This window comes from Bombyx mandarina, chromosome 03 (genome assembly GCF_030267445.1).
Source record: "Bombyx mandarina strain Sakado chromosome 03, ASM3026744v2".
In the NCBI taxonomy this organism is placed as follows: domain Eukaryota; kingdom Metazoa; phylum Arthropoda; class Insecta; order Lepidoptera; family Bombycidae; genus Bombyx; species Bombyx mandarina.
Window position 1 is genome coordinate 2,961,823 of NC_143210.1, and position 18,983 is coordinate 2,980,805.

The following is an 18,983-nucleotide window of genomic DNA, read 5'->3' on the forward strand; positions in this document are numbered from 1 at the left end:
CGGACTTACAGCCCTAGAAGAGCTTGGTAATATAATTGAGTCGGCTTTCAATTTGATTCGCATCCTCGTCCAGTCGGGGAGTGTCGGTGATAATTCGCCCGAAAAATATAAAAAGGAGCCTTCCGGAGCAGCTGTCAGACATATTGGATTATTGGCGGCGAGATGAACACGGCGGCGATGTACGGAACATAACATCCCAATAAATGTTAGCACTCGTATTTCCATTACTATTTAATTTTATTAGATAAAACGTACGTGTACTGTTAGTTGCGTGTACATAAACATATAACGTTAAATAAAACTTGCTTTTTTTTTATTGCTTAGATGTGTGGACGAGCTCACAGCCCACGCGTCACACACCTTGACATATAAGTTCTAAGGTCTCAGTATAGTCACAACGGCTGCCCCACCCTTCAAACGGAAATGCATTACTGCTTCACGGCAGAAATAGGCGGGGCGGTGGTACCTACCCGTGCGGACTCACGAGAGGTCCTACCACCAGTAATTACGCAAATTATAATTTTGCGGGTTTGATTTTTATTACACGATGTTATTTCTTCACCGTGGAAGTCAATCGTAAACATTTGTTGAGTACGTAATTCATTAGAAAAATTGGTACCCGCCTGCGGGATTCGAACACCGGTGCATCGCTCGATACGAATGCACCGGACGTCTTATCCTTTAGGCCACGACGACTTCTAAAATTCTTCTTACATTGTAAATGCTAAAGTTTGTAGAATTTATGTATGTACCTAAGTATGTTTGTTATTATTTCACGCAAAAACTACTGAATGATGAAACTTTACAATAATATAGCTTACATATCAGAATAATACATATGCTATAATTTTTAAAGATAAAGTGTGAATTACCTAAAACAAAACGATAAGTGTGCAGATGAGTGATGATCTTTGCAGGGTGGCTGGCAGGAGCTGTATGAGAGAAGCCAAAGATCGGGCTCAGTGGCGAGCAATTGGAGAGGTCTATGTCCAGCAGTGGACTGCTATAGGCTGATGATGATCATGATGATTGTTAGGTATCACCATGCTGGATATTTCTACCCAGAGATAGTCACGCAATTCGATTTTATCCACTTCGATAAAGCGGCACGACACGAGAACCCTCTCATCGTGGCCGCCGGTAACTACATTCCCGATCCTGCGGACAGAATGGAAAGCAGTCGACGTCGCCCAAAACACGTCATCTCGGATCCTCCCGATCCACTAACGGTGCTTCTACGTACTTCAAGCACCGGTCACCGTTCTCGTCGAACCCGTCGCTTGCGACGAAGGGCTCGACGAGTAAATTAACTCTCAGACACAGCCCACTGAGTTTCTCACCGGATCTCCTCAGTGGGTCGCGTTTTCGATCCGGTGGTAGTGGTGTTCGATTTTAATGATGTGATAGTCGTTAAACAAAACAATTCAGCAACAGTTAGCATACAGTGGGCAGTAAAAAAACCTACCTTAAGACGAGATCAAAGAGTACAATTTCCCCTCCATTCAATTGCGACGGGACCCGACTATCACGTTGTCTTAATACTTGACACTTATTGGGCCGTGAACTCATCCAAATAGAGTATTAAAAGAAGAAAACAAAATCATAAAAAAGCACACAAAAAAAAATCGACATTGACAAAGGGCTCTCTAAACGCGCGTCAAAACAAAACAGGGTTGTCAAACAACGTGTTACGACAAAAACAATGGTGCTCATACCAGAAAACAATGGCACTTGTACCGCGACAGAGTGGAGGGTGAGACGGTTACTTAATTATTATTTGTTTTCGTGTAAACAATAATTAACAGACTGTTTACTTTATTGAGAGCTGTTGATTGTTCAAAAGAAACGGATTGTTATGGGGACCGTATCGTTAATTTAAAAAAAAAAAAAAAAAAATTTTATTGCCCATGCAGGCACCACTCAACACCAGGTGGGCTGTGAGCTTGTCCACCTATCTAAAAAAAAGGCATACGAGCATACGGCCCACCTGATGGTGAGTGGTTACCGTCGCACATGGACGTCAGCAATGCCAGGGGCAGAGCCAAGCCGCTGCGTTTAATACTCTCCACAAGCCTCGTTTGAAGAAGGACATATGATAGCGCTCGGGAAAAACTGTGGAGGGGAGCTCATTCCAAAGCCGGATGGTACGTGGCAAAAAAGATCTCTGGAAACGCACTGTCGATGAACGCAGTAGCTCCAGGTAGTATGGATGAACTCTAGTCCGATGGCGGGTGGTGCGATGGTAAAAGCGAGACGATGGTATCATCTCAAACAATTCCTCAGAGTCCACAGTTATATTGTGAATTCTATTGCTGTACTTTTATATAAGATCGAAGGAAAGCGACCGCGCGAGCGCAGCCCGACAAGTCGGTTGAATCACATACGCCTCACTATAAACCCTATTCCACGAAGCCCTTCACGCGGCCAATGATTGGAAACTGGAAGCTGGAAAGACATAACAAAAAATGAAATCCTGTCTAAGTATGATGGTCACGACTTTCAGCAGTGAGGAAACGACGACAGTTGGAGGACTTCTGTATCTATCTTCAAGTCCTCAAGCTTATGTACCACCATCCTATCAACTTCTCTCGCGAAGCAGTGTCGCGTCGCCGTGATTTAATTTCGACTCTGACCGTATGTCTCAAGGTGAGCACCGGCGGTCACGTTCTGATGTCCCTAGACCAATAATATCCGGACTATCTGTTTTAAAAGAATGGTGAAGGAACACTATTTATCTGCTTAGTGCTGTTTGTTGCATCATTATCATTTATAATTTCCATACTGTTGATTTATTATGTGTGTGTAACTATATTAGTATGTATTGTATGTAAGTATGTATATTAGTATATATTTCATATTATATGTAAACGGTATATATCTGTTTATTATATGTTTATATTTTCTATAATAATGTATTGTATATGGTACACCGCAACATACCTGCTATATTTTTTATAATTTACAGAATTTCTGTAAATTAAACGGTTGTCTGGAAGAGATCGCTTTTAGCGATAAGACCGCCTATTGTACATATGTGCTTTTTGACTGTTTTTTTTTTTGAATGTAAATTGTGTTGGTGTGCAATAAAGTGTATTCTCTCTCTCTCTCTCTCTCTCTCTCTCTCTCTCTCTCTCTATCGGTGCACTGAGCAACGACATTCGCTTCCTGGAACATTTTTCTTGTCACTTTATCTAGATCCTGTATTAAAATTACCATTTTCATTCGAGTTTTAGCCTTTCGTGACCAAGAGAATTGTAACGTTTTCGAAACTATTTTTTTTTATTGCTTACATGGGAGGACGAGCTCACAGCCCACCTGATTTTAAGTGGTTACTGGAGCCCACAGACATCAACAACGTAACTGCGCCAACCACATGAGATATAAGTCCTAATTATTGTTTTAATTATTAATTTATATGTTTTCGAAAATATAAAATGAATCAATCGAAACTCAAAATGAGCCATGGATTAGTTTTAATCAATTACTGAGCTTTAATTTAAATAATAAAAATTATCTTAACTTTAATACTTTCATTAATAACAAAACCGTGTAATACTTCGTAATCATACGGATACACATTACCCATTAACGAGTAATCGAATACGCGGCGCAATATATTTTTTATTAAACCAATTATGAGTCCCGCGGGATGCAACCCTATCGTCGTGCGACAAAACCTAACGACGCGTCATATTGAATCGCAAATATAGAAAAAAAACACGTAAACGCAATGGGAGCTTACGCGCTAAATTAACAAACAAATTTTTAATTATCTTCATAAGATTAATACTTAATGTTAAAAATGCGAAAATTTATTTGTTGCTTTGCTTTCACGTCTAAAACACTCTATCAATCAAGAAAGTTAAGATACATGTTAATAGAGTTACGAACATAAGGTACTTTTTATCTAGTAAAATCTACTTTTTACTACATTGACGCGCGTGAAGTCGCGTCTATAATCTAATAACTGCATGTTTAGCACATTAAAGTATTTAAATGTTCGCTTTTTTTTATAAAGTTTAGATCCAAATTGCGGTTTAAGCACCTACGTTTTTTTTTTATTGCTACTTATGATATTTTCAAACTTAATTTAATTATAGTGTGAATTTTGTTGAGCATGGTCATGAGCATCTGATAATGTGTAATAATAAATCCACAATTTTCTCTACAAATTAACAAACAGCTTAGTTCATAGTATACAAGTATAATGCAATTCTTATGAGCCTATGAAGTAGGTATAAAATTCTAAGCTCAGATCTGTCATTAAGCTTCCACACGATATGTGCAATAAAGCGTTTTTCCACAGCGTTTGAATGTGTTTTTAGCTGTTGTATGTTTACAATTATGTTTTTGGTTCATTCTTATGAGTGATCCCGGTACTCTGTAGCGCTCTTTATCAATCATTTCTGTACTGTACTGAAATTAAATCAAGGGTGAGAATGAAATATGTCACTTTTGTTTTTTAGACTGTTGCGTTTATTCTATGTGATTCTGTAGATATATTTTCAAGGCTGATTTAACTGCAGATATGTGGTATGTATTTTATAGAGTTAAGCCTGTCAGTGGTTCGATGCTTATTAGTTTTTCCTTTGAGTATTTTCAATTAGTATTAACTTGAACAAGAAGTTTAAAGTTTTGTCTAGAAATGACACATATCATGGTACTTTAAACCTTGATTAGCTATATAATTGAATTTGGATAAGCAAAATATATTCCTATCACTGATTTCCTGATTGACCTTAAAACAATTTAACAATTGCATTGATTAATATAGTTGTTGAATTACTCATCTTACAGTTACAGTGTTACTGGCGCTAGGGCGTCTTGTAAGTCCGCACGGGTAGGCACCACTACCTTGCCTATTTCTGCCGTGTAGCAGTAATGCGCTTCGGTTTGAAGGGTGGGGCAGCCGTTGTACTGTAAGAACTGAGACTGAGAACTCGTATCTCAAGGTGGATGGCGGCATCTACGTTGTTGATGCCTATGGGCTCCAGTAACCACTTAACACCAGGTGGGCTGTGAGCTCGTCCACCCATCTTAGTAATAAAAAAAGCCAGAGCACCTCATTGAAAATAATACCTAATGAGTATTGGACGTCTAATTCGTTAACCATCTCGGATTCCGTAGAAGCTCTCCGGATCTCGGTTAGGATAAAGAAGATTTTCTGGATCCCAGCAGACGCGGGGGAGGAGATAATTCTCCCCTAATCATGTGATGAAAAACTTAACGCTTCGACTTTTGATATCGTGACGTACTTGTAGACTCAGGGCTGTACTTGGTGCGTTATTACTGCTTAGGTATAAGTTACTTACTTTTTGCCGATTTGTATTTGGCAGTAGCCCTCAGAGAATGCAAGATATTTGACAGATGCCTGAATGTAGCTTAAGACGTTTTCAAGATAATCTTGCATATATACAAGTTCCGAACAACAACACTCGGACCGTTGGGCAACCGAGCAATATCACCCGCTCGGTGGAAGATTTTCCCTTTCTCGTTATTCCCAAACTGTATACAAAATTTGAAAATACAGAATAATAAAACAATCAGTTACGGTGATACTGATCATTAATTAGAGTATTATTTTAAGCAGCATTATGACGGGGCGGTACGAGATTAAAAAAAAGCATTACGCAGTGTTTAGTGTATATTAAATACTAGCGACCCGCCCTCGCTTCGCTTCGGAAACATTAAAACACACATGAAACCAAAAAAAAAAAATAAAAAGAAAATTAAAAAAAGTAGTCTATGTTCATCAGGGACAATGTCGGCATCTAATGGAAAAAGAATTTTTCAAATCGGTCCAGTAGTTTCGGAGCCTATTCGAAACAAACAAACAAACAAATCTTTCCTCTTTATAATATTAGTATAGATAAGTGGCTTGTTCGGCAATTAGGGATAGGCGTATTGCAAGTCCCCACGAGTATGTACACTTGTACTGCCTATTCCTGCCGTTAAACATGCACTGTGGCTTGAAGGATGCAAGAACTGTTAGAAATAAATATTACAATTCGAGCATCCATGTCGTGTCTAGTCGCGTCACCCATTTATGCATTAATTGGCCAAGTTTCGACTTAGTACGAACTTCATAGATCGTTTGTATACTTTATAATATAATTTCATGTAATAAAACAGTTAATACAATAAAAATCGTACTCAGATATTGACGTCTTCTTCTAAGTTCAGTAATATTAATGCTGATATACAGCCCACTGAGTTTCTCGCCGGATGTTCTCAGTGGGTCGCGTTTTCGATCCGGTGGTAGATTCTGCGAAGCACGGCTCTTGCTAGAGCCAGTGTTAGCAATAATTCCGCCTAGAGCATCGTGAGCTCACCTACACATCAAGGAGAAGTTGAAATAGCCTCTGAAGGCTATCTATCAGCATAGATAGAAAAAAAATAATGAAATATCTGAAAATTATTTCGAGTATTTAATTCTCATCGGTGTTTTCGTGGTCGCATATCAGACAATTAGTTGACAGATTAGTTGGATAGGCGAGCTCACGGCCCATCTTTTTTTTTTTTTTATTGCCCTTGTAGGCAGATGAGCATACGGCCCACCTGATGGTGAGTGGTTACCGTCGCTCATGGACTTCAGCAATGCCAGGGGCAGAGCCAAGCCGCTGCCTACCGAGAATCTAGTATTAAAGTGGTTACCGGAGCCCATAGACATCTACAATGTAAATACCGCTACCCACCTTGAGACAAGAGTTCAAAGGTCTCATTTTTAGCATATTTACAAGTGCGTCCCTGCAATATCGTCTTAAGTCTGGATAGACCTGCCATACAATAATACTTATAATATTACGATGATTTCAGTTCCTCGGAGGATTACTCTTGTAATCTGTTTTGGGAACATTCGGTAATTACTTAGAGTTAATTTGAACGTGTATATCGGCTTAGTTACGTGAACTCAGCCGCCTTTGTGAATTTTGTTCAATTACATGTATTAACCATGTTAAGTGAAAGTCGGATTTAGATAAGTTATTATAAAGCATTTAATTTTGATGCTTAAGTGATTTTTAATAATTAACATGAACTGAAGTGTGGATTTCGAATTCAATACACTTGATATTAAGTGACACCAATGGACATAACACCGTGAATGCTGCCATCCTTTAAGGCGTAAGGTTTAAGTCAATGTTTTATTGTTTGTTTAACGGCGATGTTATTTTATTAGCCGAAGCGCATTACTGCTACGCTGTTAAATTAGGCAATAGGTAATAGGTACCAACGCGCGCGGACTTACAGTTTCAAATTTTTTACTGGTGGTAGGACCTCTTGTGAGTCCGCACGGGTAGGTACTACCCCGCCTATTTCTGCCGTGAAGCAGTAATGCGTTTCGGTTTGAAGGGTGGGGCAGCCGTTGTAACCATACTGAGAACTTAGAACTTATATCTCAAGGTGGATGGCGCATTTACGTTGTAGATGTCTATGCAAGCTCGTCCACCATCTAACACTAAAAAAATAATTAAAACTCGACGATATACGATGAAGCTTCAAACTGATTCTTTTATGTGTTACATTGTTTCACGTGGCCAAGGAGAAGTGTCAGTATAGTTTTGTCTGAGAATAAGAGGTTTTTTCGGGTAGCTTAAGTCACTCGCTTAATCTGACACTTTAAAAGATAAGAAAAAACATACTGTTGCTTCATTTCGATGTGAAAGAAGGACGAACAAACACAACTTCACATTTTTTATGGATTAGTTTCATTAATTACGGATCGTTTGGAACCTCTGGTACTGCGGATGGACTTTGGTTCCCTCTGTATTCTGTACCGTATGTTCCATGGGGAGTGCTCTGAGGAATTGTTCGAGATGATACCAACGTCTCGTATTTACCGTCACACCACCCGCCACCGGAGTAGAGTTCATCCATACTATCTGGAGCCACTACGCTCATCCACAGTGCGTTTCCAGAGATCTTTTTTGCCACGTACCATCCGGCATTGGAATGAGCTCCCCTCTACAGTGTTTCCGGAGCGCTGTGACATGTCCTTCTTCAAACGAGGCTTGTAGAGAGTATTAACCGGTAGGTAGCAGCTTGGCTCTACGCTTGGCATTGCTGACGTCCATGAGCGACGGTAACCACTCACCATCAGGTGGGTATGCTCGTCTGCCTATACGGCAATAATTTTTTTTAATAATAATTGCGTATATCCAACTCTTCTTCAAATTAAAAACTGTTCTCTCTAAGAATCTCTAACGGCATTAGCGTGAAAATTTCATGTTTACATAAACATTAAGCAAAATTCTCGAAAGCCTATCATTAGGGAACTTCTCGTATGGAATTTCCCGGCGTACAGCACTCTGACGTAATTAATGGAGAGCTTTAAGCAGGTGACGTGGCTTTTTAACTTAAAGTTAAGACATGTGCTGAGTGCAGAGTTTTCTGGTGATTACGCCGTTGATTTTGTTGAGCCAAAGTATTCCGAGAACGACGATTGCGTTGGGCTCTGGTTTGATGTGCTTAGTTAACATAATGGATTGGGAGAAAATGATGTGATCAACTATTTTAATATCGGGATATCGGCAGTAGATAACTTTTTTTTTGAATTTTTACGATAAACTAATATTTTTAAATTATTCTATAAATAAAATATTACTTTTACATATATACATCACAACTAAATATTTTTGATAGTTTTAAATCAAGGTTTTCCGATTGCATGCATTAGTGGCTGTCTAGAGTCTAGACAAATAATTTAAATATGGGAGTTTGTGTGATTTGGATGAATGTTATTTAAGAATGGCTGTATGAATTGGGATGAAATATTAAAAAAAATTAGACCGTGTAAAGTTTATACCATAGCATAAGTTTATACCATACCATACACATAAGCTACTTTTTATTATAGTAAATGCGACTTGGTCAACTTTGGGTAAATCTGCTTCAATGATTTTGAGAATGGTCGGACGCTTACGTCGCGTCTACACTACGAAATTAGTTGCATGACACTAATTTCACCAAAAAATCGCGCAGGGCACGAAACTAATTTGCATGCATGAAATTAATGCATGCATTACGAAAGTATTAAATTGCACGTGAAACTGTTGGTAAAACTAATGTCACGAAATTAGTTTCATGCCACTAATTTCGTAATGTAAATTCGCCTTTATACCATACTATACAGCGGATAAAAAACAATATTTTTTTCCATTTAATCAAAAATGAAATGACATGAACAATACCGCTAATATTCAAAGTTTTCGTGTGATGAATAGGTGTCAAATTCACTTGGAAATAAAAAAGAAATAGGAATCACATGGAGTTTATCTAAATCCTCGTAATTCTTGCTAGAATTTTGATTTCGACGTGTTCTAAGCAAACTGTTTGTTAGCCTTCGATCAACAATAGTAACTGTTGATCGAAGCTGTTAGCAATGCCGATTTCAGCTAAGTAACTGCAAGTTCTGATTTTATAGGCGAGCTCACGGACGCCTGAGAGAAATGCAAACACTGATCCTAGTAAGAGCAGTGCCTTGCTGAATTTACTATCGCATCGCGACCCACTGAGAGAATCCGGCCAGAGACTCAGTGGATTGTATCTATGGATTCCAATACGATCGAAAGAACGATGTAATGTTATAAGATATTGTGCTTACTGTGGATCTTGTGATACAATAGTTCATCTGCTGATAATCATAAAAATAAACCTAATTTTATTTCTTGTTGTGTGAAAATCATGGACTCGTTCCAGACCGATGTTTCAATCCTTATCAGAAACTCAAGTTAAAATTGATTGACAAATTTGTATACAAATAAACGAATAGACAGTTAATCAAAGTGTGTATTCAGAAAACAATTTGTTCATCAACAATAACTTTCTTTTCCATACTACAAAAGAGAACAATTAAATCTTGCCACTCCCGGTCATTACACGCAAAACATGAATGAACAATATTTGTTATTATTTAACAACCGAGAACACTCTTGAACAACGCAAGCACTCGTCTATTACAGCGCACAGAAGGTAATTACTGAACCCCTACTGGGTAACACCCTTTATAATGAACATGTCCAATATAAATTGACCGGGGAAAGATTCATTACGGTTCTTTACGGGTAATGAAATAAGGGTCATTTTGATGCTGCGAGAGCTCAAATGAATTGTCTAATGTAAGTCGAAAGTAACAAGTCGTATGTTAACATGTGTTTAAAGGCTGCGCGTATCAGCGGGGGTTGAATCGTTTTTGATAATGTTTTGTTGGTTTTGTTCGAGTGTTTGTCTCATTAACAGGGTGGTGCTCGTAAATTTTATAACTGTTATATTATATAGGTATTACAATACAATAATGATATACGCAAGCATAAATTTAAAGTAACTTTGGTTGCCTGATCCTAGCTACCGCTATCTTGGGATGTAAACTCAATATCTCATTGGAATAACACCTATTCCGCGCTTCACATTAAAACCTGTGATCCTATTAAGCAATGTGATCCCTCATTGATTTCTTGTCGGGGTTCAATCAGGCCTCGTCGGTACGAAGGTCTGTACTTTCAATAACTTGTTCACCGGAAAAATCCTTACATCATCAGATACATTCAGATTAAAGTCGTCGTGGCCTAAAGGATAAGACGTTCGGTGCATTCGTATCTAGCGATGCAATGGTGCACGAATCCCGCAGGCGGGTACCAATTTTTTTAATGAAATACGTACTTATTAAATGTTCACAATCGACTTCCACGGTAAAGGAATAACATCGTGTAATAAAAATCAACTCCGCAAAATTACAGTTTGCTTAATTACTGGTGGTAGGACCTCTTGTGAGTTCGCACGGGTAGGTACCACCGCCCCGCCTATTTCTGCCGTGAAGCAGTAATGCGTTTCGGTTTGAAGGGTGGGGAAGCCGTTGTAACTATACTGAAACATTAGAACTTATATATCAAGGTGTGTGGCGCATTTCCGTTGTAGATGTCTATGTGTTCCAGTAACCACTTAACACCAGGTGGGCTGTGAGCTCGTCCACACATCAAGGCAATAAAAAAAATACTATACTGAGACCTTAGAACTTACAACTCAAGGTTGGTTGGGCATTTACGTTGTAAATGTCTATGGTCTCCAGTAACCACTTAACACCAGGTGGGCTGTGGCTCGTCCACCCATCTACGCAAAAAAAACATTGACCAAAAAACATATAATATATGAATACTACAGATATTGAGTACACACAGCAAAATGAAACGCTCTAGGGGATGTTGTTGAGAAATTTTGAAATATTAATGTTACCCTTCGAAATACGAAAACTATTAGGGCCCGTCGGATTATGGCGGGATTATCGTTGGAATAATTTCGTTAAAATAATCATTTTAAAGGAATTAGTAGTGCAGTGGCGTTAAGGGGCCGTTCGATCCTTGGACTGGCAAAGAAGAAGTGAGAGTGGATGTTATTCTATTATGTAGTTGATGTGTGAATTACCTGTTACTGCTGCCACCCACCATAAGACATGAAGGTCGAAGCTACAATCGCATTAACTATTTCACCACCGTTCAATGGGAATTTATGACTGCGTTACGAGAGGAATAATTGGAATTAAGAGATATGTTCGCTCACAAAAAGCCCATCACCTTACATCCATCGATTTTTTTTTATTGCTAAGATGGGTGGACGAGCTCACAGCCCACCTGGTGTTAAGTGGTTACTGGAGCCCATAGACATCTACAACTTAAATGCGCCACCCACCTTAAGATATAAGTTCTAAGGTCTCAAGTATAGTTACAACGTCCGAAACGCATTACTGCTTCACGGCAAAAATAGGCGGGGTGGTGGTACCTACCCGTGCGGACTCACAATAGGTCCTACCATCAGTAATTACGCAAATTATAATTTTGCGGGTTTGATTTTTATTACACGATGCTGTTCCTTCACCGTGGAAGTCAATCGTGAACATTTGTCGAGTACGTATTTCATTAGAAAAATTGGTACCCGCCTGAGATTCGAGACGTCTTATTCTTTAGGTCACGACGACTTCGTCATTTAGGCCACGATGACTTGAAAGTAGTTCTGGTAGTGTACTTCTCATTTCTATATTGCTGGTTTCCTCTACTCGCCAAAGGCCTACCTAGAGAGGTGACGCAAAAGCGCAGTATCACACCGCGGGGCATGCTCTCACCGTCCTGCCTGCAGCGAAGCAATGACGCACTCCAATGCTGGGGCTAAAAATGGTCTTTTACCAAATAAATGAATCGGATGAAAGGACATACGAACAAACTGCTCGTCAAGAAGTAATCGTTCTGGAGGTCTATATTCAATAGACGCCCACTGATTTAAGATATATTTTTTTCAATCACTTGTATTAGTTGCGGGTTCCAGCTACGCGAGTCAACGAAATTTGCGATACACACAATTTTTTTTTATAAAATTCCTCCGTCACATGTCTTGTATTGGTGTCTTATAGATAAACGCGGTGTGAACTTATAGTTCCAACACCTACTAATACAGCAGGTCAGAGGGCTTACGTCATAGTCTCTGACGTCATCGAATTAGATCGATGATTTGCGTAGAACCTAACGCTGGCGCTGATAGAATCCGATTAAATGATCAAAAGAGCTTATTTAATTTCTATATCCGATTAAGATTATGTGATCGCGAGAAGGCAGTATATTCACTATAATATTTTTCGAATAGTACATTTAATAATCAATAAATAGATCGATAATAATATTTATAGTAGTTGTGTTCATATCTGTTTATAGATAAATTACTCTTTGCCATTGTGAGAACATAACAAAATTCATTGCGACATAATTGCAATTTTTCAGACAAATGCAACGACCCTTATTATTACAGACAAGCTAAATAGCCAGGCAAACCGATTCTACGTAGCAAGAGTTTCTAACGAAATCAGAGGTCTTTCTATTTTTGACAGTATACGTCCGCTAAATTGATACCTGTTCCTCCACATTTTGTATGCAGTGAGATGTCTTTTAGTTTGGTATTTTGATGACCATTAAAATAGAGCTGTGGTGTCTAATATCTAAAACCGGTCTATGGTTTTTTGTGATTGGTCTAATAGAGACCCTTTAATAGAGTAATGGGTAATTTCTGAGTTATAACAAACGAGATTGGGGTGGTAATAGCATGGTATTAAAGCTTCTAGTGTTGACAGTTAGGGTACTAGGGATAAATGTACTCTATGGTGACGGCTAACAGTATTATTAGGATAAGATATTATAATTAAAGGGACGAGGCCGTTGAACCTGCAAAAAATAGCTCAGTTTTCAATCGTGTTTTCTAAGGAAACTGTAAATAGTAATAACGGTAAACGGTAAGCTAAGCTTCCTAAAGAACAACAAAAAATGAAACTATGTTAGTTAATCACAGATGTTCTTTGTAACACACGCAATGTAACGTGTTGAATAAGTAGCTTACAGGATTCGCGGTATTCTGCGGAGTGAAAGAGCGTTCACCTTTGCATTCGAATGCGGGTTCATCTATACTAATATATAAATCTACAGTGGTTTTTACGGATGTTCCGTTATAACTACTGAACCATGCATCCGATTGACTTGAAACTTGGCATCCATGTAGAAAATATATGTACTTAATGGATAGGCTAATATTTATATGAGCGTTGGACTCCCTACACCAGTTGCGGGGGCGTTAATGATGAGAATCTTTGTGGGGGTGAGAAATAATAATATTAATTTTAAATTCCCAGCGAAGCGGACGGGTACAGCTAGTAAATTATAAAATTATTGAAACTTACGTATTTATTTTTGGTTTGGTAATTTTTTTTCGCGTATCTTACGGTGATCGATAATTAAGATAGAGACCAAGGGCCGGGAAAAAGGAATCCCATGGGCATACGAGACAAGATCCGGACGGAGCTCAATATTCAACGGCTCATGGCGTTGAAAGTCAGAGCAGATGTAGGAAGCACTGTGTCAGAGGGCCACGACCGAGGAATAATAAAGGGAATCGACGCAATTAGGAAGGAACAGTAGACCAATTGTCGTTTCGGTATCATAAGTTAATACTAACTATGTAATGTTGTTACCAGGTCTGGTTCCAGAATCGCCGAGCAAAATGGAGGAAAGCTGAACGATTGAAAGAAGAACAAAGAAAGCGAGAAGGAACCGATGTGCTGACCAAGAGAGACCCCGCTGATGATAAGGTAATAATAGTTTTTTTTTTAAATAGAAAGGCAACGGTGACTGAACTATGAGTATTCGAAACTTCTGAAATTGCGGTAGGCAGCAGCTTGGCTCTGCCCCTGGCATTGCTGAAGTCCATGGGCGACGGTAACTACTCACCATCAGGTGGGCCGTGTGCTCGTCTGCCTACAAGGGCAATAATTTGTAAAATATTGTTAAATCATGAATCAATCTCTAAAATCCTTTAACAAATTTGTAGGGGTCGTCGGAATGCGGAATGTCTCGAGGGTCTGCAGAGGCGTCTCCCGTGTCTGCGGCGGCGTCACCCCGCGCGTCCCCCCCGGTCACCCCCGGCTCTCCGCGTCGATCGCCAACACGTTCCCCTAACAGATCACCTAGACTTGAAAGGTAGGTTAAGATATAACAAATTAAAACCCCCCATATATTTCATCGTGGTATGTTGAGTTTTTTTTAATTGATTTAAACTGAGTGTGGAATATTTAACGATGAAGAGAAGATCTATATCACCGAGCGGGTGATATTGCTCGGTAGACCGACGGTCCGTATGTCGTTGTTCGGAACTTGTATATATGCAAGCTTATCTTGAAAATGTCGTAAGCGAGATTCAGGCATCTGTCAAATATCTTGTGTTGTATAATAGTTACTTCCATACTGGGACTTAGGTTCGCGAGTTTGCGATCTAATTGAAGCTAAGCGGAGACCATAGTCACCAGTTGTCTTTTTTTCTAAGCCATATAACTCTAGGTTGGATCGGCACAGCTTTTACACCTTCTTACTGACTGCTCACCTTTTTCATACACATCGCTCTTCACACAATCCATCCAAACCGTCTACAGTCTTCCTTACCGTGTCTTACACTTCTTTTTGCGTCTCACTCCTTTTAATTCACATGCATATTTATAAAACTTTTCACGATTTATCTAATCTCTAACAACTTCCTCTGAAGACACCCCTACCACACTAGGAGGTTCCTTCACCTGTGCTACTGCCCTTAAACTACCTCTAACATGTTTCAGAATTACAGATTCTTCAATTCCCTGGCTTCTCGGTCATATGCAATCATCCAATTTTTCTATGGAACCAATACTTTGATTCATACACAACTTGCAGTCCCTGGTTGTTTCTCATTCTCCTGTTCATGTTTATCCTGCTCTTTAAGTCCTCGTCGCTGTCGTTTCGAATCCCCCAGGCAACAGGAATTGGAGGAGGCTGGTAGGATCACATCGTTAAACAGATTTTGCCAATCTTTCCCAGCATTCTCTAGCCCTTTTCAGACCTCGGTTGTAGTTCCGCCGACAAGGACAAAATCATCAATAAATAGCGTTACGTTACAGCGCTTCCTTCCTGCAAGTCGATTACCAAATCCAATTAATTAAGCAAATTATGCAAATTTATATCTGCGAGTTAGTTATTACACATTGGCATTCATGAACATGTGTTTGACATGTCCTCTTTTTTCTTCTTCTTATCAGCCCACAGACCTCCAATATGTATAATAAATATATAATACATAGTATAATAAACTTGACATGTCCCCAAGTGGACTCTAATCCAATATTTAAGTCACGATCTAATTTTCATACTTCAATAGAAGCAAACCAGCCTTAGCATTCAGTCTTATTACGGTACTTAATTGGGTTTTGATTTAATGAAATACTGTAATTATTATGTATTATCAGTTCTTATCTCACTAGGTCCGAAACTAGCTGTGCATCTCCGGCTCCGTCTGTCGGCAGCGCCGGTTCCAGAGAAGCTGCGATGGAGCAAAGACCCCCACATCACATCTTCTCTCCTTTCGACCAGTAAGTGATACATATTGGTTCTTAGGGAATTTGTGATTGCGGTATACACAGTTAAGAATATTTGGTTTTTAATTTTGATTTTGTTAATGGGCTATTCCAAAAAAATATTAATTATCACCATCATCATAAAACACTCAGTCGTCAACACTAGAGAAAACGGTATAAGATGGTTTTTGTTTTGTTCTAAACAGCAAGATCCTTAATTTCCTGCAAATGTTCTTAATTTATTGTATATTCTACGCGACCATATTTTACACAAAGTTTGATTTAGGATTACGTAAAGATTATAACAAAATTGGAAAGTGAAATACACCAGACTCAGCCATTAATGATTTCAATAACAAATTTCATTTTGATTGATACTGGAACTGATGTCCCAAGGCGGGCATGTTGGTGTGTCTATGGGCACTTGTTAACACTTAACACTTAACTTCTGTGTGTTTAGTGTAAGTTCTTTAACGTTCTCGATAGAGTTAAAGTTAAATCAAATTTGTATGCAGTTGGAACAGCGCCCCTAGCGGCAAACGTAGGCAAACGTTCCAACTCCATACAAATTTAAATTAACTTTTACGCTATCGACAACGTTAAAAACTCACACCAACCACCTGGTAAATCGTATCGTATCGTATAAACGAGCAACGGGAACGAATTCATCAAAACCGTCCATATAACTTTATTAGTAACATTCGTTCAATTGGCACATTAAGTCGTTCAATTAAAAAGTCACATAACGAAACCCTACAAAAAGTCAATTAATTAATTCTAATTAAACCGCTCGGTAACCCGTCATCTGTTTAATTCGGCTGAATCATTCGTGCATTACTCGTATAAGAATTTTGCAGGCAAAGAGGCAATTACGTACGTCTTCGAATTGATTGAATGAAAAAAAATTATTACAAGCTTCAAGCTTTACTGGTGGTAGGACCTGTTGTGAGTCCGCGCGGGTAGGTACCACCGCCCTGCCTGTTTCTGCTGTGAAGCAGTAATGCGTTTCGATTTGAAGGGTGGGGCTGCCGTTGTAACTATACTGAGTTCTTAGAACTTATATCTCAAGGTGGGTGGCGCATTTGCGTTGTAGATGTCTATGGGCTCCAGTGACCACTTAACACCAGGTGGGCTGGGGCTCGTCCGCTATTCTAAGCAATAAAAAAAATGCAAAAAAAATTATAACTACAAATTAAAATTGATGACGTATTATTAAATATAAACCCATTTTTTTATTGTATGTTGAATTTTATACATAGACTAAGGAATGTAAGGGCTGACTTCCAGTGTTCAATGAATACCAAACAAAAACCTTCAATTTCTAAAGTTTCTAAGGAAAACGATACGGCTAATGGTGAGAAGCCTACGAATTTGGCGGTTAATTTCCTTTCTTGCTCTTCGTCTACAGCATCGGCGGCACTTAACGTTGGCTTTATAAAGGCAATTACTTGATTAAGGATGCGATGCTTGCCGTATTCAATGAGTCTAATGAACCTCAATTATACTGCGCTGTACAACGTGCTATCGTTTCTACGCTTTGTAATACCTCTGTTATGATGACGTCATTACAAAAGAAAATTCTTGGTCGTTCTTATTTTTAATTAAAAACGTCGTCATTGCGGACGAGACTCAACCCAACAACACACCCAACGATTGCTCACATATGACACTCATTGCAGTTGTAGTATAATTTCCTAGTAACAGAGAAAGATAGATCTTCAAGACGACTTAAATCTAAAACAGCTACGTAGATATCTTAAGGAAGCGTCAGAACGCTACTTTGAAAAAGCGGCGTGACCCAATAGCCCTCTTTTTGTGGCCGCTGAAAATTATATCTGACCCAGGCAACGGGGCAACACAAAGCTGCCGTCGCTGTAAGATACGTCTTGTCGGATCATCCGAATCTGCTCTTGGTGTTTCTAAGCTCTTCAAGCTCCAGTCATATAGTGTTTTGAAATGCAAAGTTTAAACTAAAAAGTTACAATTACTTTTTAGGTTATTTTATTGTCGTCCAAATTGTTTGGTACGCTATTTATGATATCGTATGCATTTATGTCTTCAAAATTGCAGATTTCGCTTTATTGATAATTTTATGAGGTACTAAAGATATCAGTCAGTTAGCTGAATAATAATTAAAGTTCAAAACACTTTTTGTAATTGAACAATAATTTAAAATCTATATTAGTGTAATTGTAGCAGTGATTGTTGGTATGTAGGTCGGCATGGAGTCTGTTATTAGATATTCATAAAACTGTTATTACATCAATAGACAATGGAGCGATGCGATCGATTGCTAGGTCATATGAATTGTTTTATAATTGTTCTCATGTGGCGCCTCGGTGCTTTATTCGTATATTTGTTTCCAATCATACAATTATGTTGCGATATTTACGCATGAACGACAAGTCGTTTTATGTAACATCAAGATGTTACATAAAAAGTAACATTAGATCTGTGATTAAAATTAGCTCATTCGAATACTAAATTTGAGATATCGCAAGAATGTCAGTTGCGAAGTTATTAATGGGTGCTAGAATGGGAAAGGGATCACTAAACGAGCTGGTAATATTATCTATTATAAGAATAACTAAATTTAGATACTTGGTTAAGGAACGAGACGTGATGTGATAACAAAGTTTTACCGAAAATTAAAAATGTTTGTAGAATTGGGATCGTGACGCCATAAAATAAAACTATTCCACTGTTGCACTTTTATTCTGCTTATCCAAAATCTTCTCTATTAAACATAATAATTAAAAATCAATTGACACTTTTTTACGCCTTGCTCATTCAATCGTCTTCGCCATCTTTTCTTTTCTCTGTCATTCCGTCTGTCATTCTCTTTTCCTTTTCTTACCGTTTTCTCTCACTCACATCTTAACGCTCCGTTCCACACTCTTTTCATACATTCCGTTCTTACGAATCCTACATGTATCTATGTTATTATTCGAATAAACACTATTAAATTAACTAATTAAAGTTCCATATACCTACTTCGTTATTTATTGAATACTAAACTAACTATACCTAACTATAAATAGAATTTAATATTTTAAGCCGTTCTAATTTAAAATTAAGCGGC

The 18,983-nt window shown here is 38.5% G+C and overlaps 1 protein-coding gene across 1 annotated transcript in view; it reads left to right on the plus strand.

Moving 5' to 3' along the window:
* Positions 1-18,983, plus strand: part of Drgx (Dorsal root ganglia homeobox) — a 99,417-nt gene that overhangs the window by 34,073 nt on the left and 46,361 nt on the right. Inside the window, exons 6-8 of the mRNA XM_089738483.1 lie at positions 14,000-14,113; positions 14,353-14,501; positions 15,809-15,916. Coding sequence (XP_089594609.1) covers positions 14,000-14,113; positions 14,353-14,501; positions 15,809-15,916 — 371 coding nt within the window. The remainder of the gene's footprint in view (positions 1-13,999; positions 14,114-14,352; positions 14,502-15,808; positions 15,917-18,983) is intronic.